We start from the raw sequence: 1,004 nt of genomic DNA, 5'->3' as shown, positions 1-1,004 counted from the left end.
CCATGTTATGAACGAGTGATGTTTATTGTGTGTGTTAAGGTTTTTTTTATATTTAATGATTTGTGATAGTATTTCTCAAGAACACTTTTCTTAATTTGTACAGTGCAGGTTATCATTATTATTATTATTATTATTATTTATTTATGACATATTTGGTATATAAAACATAAAGTACAAAACATTAACATTATACAGAAAATACAGTATTACATTTTAAAGGAATACTAAAAAAATACTTAATGCTTCGGCTCTAACAGCCTGAAAGAAGAAGTGCACTGTAGGTTTTTGTACAGCTGCTCAACCAACTCCAGTCACTGTGGCTCTCGAGCACAAAAATAAACAGCAGAATCTTCAGTCTTCAGACTGTTCATCTGCAGATACACCTGCTGTCTGCTGTTGTCTCTGGAGATGGTGAACCGGCCTTGAACTGACTGAAAGTAGTAGATGTAACTACTATCATAAATAGCGGCAACCCACTCCAGTCCTTTTCCAGGAGCCTGTCTGACCCAGTGCATCCAGTAGTTATCAAAGTCCAACCCAGAGGCTGTACAGGTCAGTCTGTGAGATTCTCCAGGCCTTTTAATCACTGGTTCAGACTGAGTCAGAGTCTGACCATCAACACCTGTCAAGATAATAATAAAAATCACATGAATTTAGTTTGTACACAATTAACAGCTATGTCAACAGAAGATCAGGTAAAATCTTCACCTGCCCAGCAGATAGTTAAAAGCAGCAGTCCTGTCCTATAGTCCANGACCATCAACACCTGTCAAGACAGCAAGAAAACCATGACATGCAACACATTTACAACCTAAAAGAAAACCTAATATAAAAATCAACAAAAATCTTCACCTGCCCAGCAGATAGTTAAAAGCAGCAGTCCTGTCCTATAGTCCATCATGTTAAACTGTGTGTCCACTGTTCTCTGTCCTCCTCTCTGCAGTCAGATAAGTAGAGGTGGAAGATATCAGAGTTTTGCATTGACTCCTCCTTTTTCAGAAACA

General features: G+C 37.8%; 1 gene segment (V, D, J or C); it reads right to left on the bottom strand.

Annotated features, from left to right (window-relative positions):
- Positions 1 to 283: 283 nt before the first annotated feature.
- LOC126387152 (Ig heavy chain V region 6.96-like) lies at positions 284 to 991 on the bottom strand. The segment is given in 2 exon segments: positions 284 to 622; positions 853 to 991. Coding segments are annotated over 2 exon segments (360 nt in total).
- Between the last annotated feature and the right edge of the window lie 13 nt (positions 992 to 1,004).

This window comes from Epinephelus moara, unplaced genomic scaffold (assembly GCF_006386435.1).
Source record: "Epinephelus moara isolate mb unplaced genomic scaffold, YSFRI_EMoa_1.0 scaffold2467, whole genome shotgun sequence".
Taxonomy (NCBI): domain Eukaryota; kingdom Metazoa; phylum Chordata; class Actinopteri; order Perciformes; family Serranidae; genus Epinephelus; species Epinephelus moara.
The sequence above is the reverse complement of the archived record's forward strand: the minus strand, read 5'-3'. Positions and strand labels throughout refer to the sequence as shown.